Source organism: Sphaerodactylus townsendi, linkage group LG05 (assembly GCF_021028975.2).
Source record: "Sphaerodactylus townsendi isolate TG3544 linkage group LG05, MPM_Stown_v2.3, whole genome shotgun sequence".
NCBI lineage: Eukaryota > Metazoa > Chordata > Lepidosauria > Squamata > Sphaerodactylidae > Sphaerodactylus > Sphaerodactylus townsendi.
Genome location: NC_059429.1, coordinates 132,267,493 through 132,268,126, shown reverse-complemented (window position 1 = coordinate 132,268,126; position 634 = coordinate 132,267,493). Strand labels below are relative to the sequence as shown.

The window sequence follows — 634 nt, the reverse complement described above, 5'->3', positions numbered from 1 at the left end:
GCTGGCGTGTGTGGGAGTGCGCAGGCTATTCTGAATTCCCCAGATAAGCCTCCACAACTCAAGCGGCAGATCTGGGAATCAAACCCGGTTCCTCCAGATTAATACACGAGCTCTTAACCTCCTACACCACTGCTGCTCCTAGAGCAAGAAACCCTTGGCTTGCAGAGGATTTGAAGGCTTGATTTGTAGGAAAAGTCCGTCCAGAACTGAGATTTTCATTCAGCACTATGGAAGAATCCCTCCTATGTGTAGCAAGGGAATGGGTGGAAGGATTTGTCCTTCTCCTTACTTGCATGGGCTGAGTCATTCCCAGATGCTCGGCCCTACCTGTCGTGTTCCTGAGTAGAACGAGGCATGAATCATTCTTCCAGTGTTATAATTGTATTTCGTGTGGGCTGCTGTCTGGTATGATCCCGTCAATAAAACCGGAACGGAGGGGTGGTGGTGGTGGGGAGGTTGAGGAGCGAGGAAGCAAATTGATAACTTAAAACGTTGCCACTGCCGGAAAGTACGGGAGAAGCAACCTTCCAGCTTTTACGCACCTGAGGACGATGGAGAAGGAAGTGGAGCTCATGTGATAGGAATTATTATTATTATTATTATTATTATTATTATTATTATTATTATTATTATT

General features: G+C 45.9%; 1 protein-coding gene across 1 annotated transcript in view; it reads left to right on the top strand.

Moving 5' to 3' along the window:
* The first annotated feature begins 354 nt into the window (after nucleotides 1-354).
* Nucleotides 355-634, top strand: part of DNAJC5 (DnaJ heat shock protein family (Hsp40) member C5) — a 9,688-nt gene continuing 9,408 nt past the window's right edge. The window contains exon 1 of the mRNA XM_048497929.1: nucleotides 355-405. Coding sequence (XP_048353886.1) covers nucleotides 355-405 — 51 coding nt within the window. The remainder of the gene's footprint in view (nucleotides 406-634) is intronic.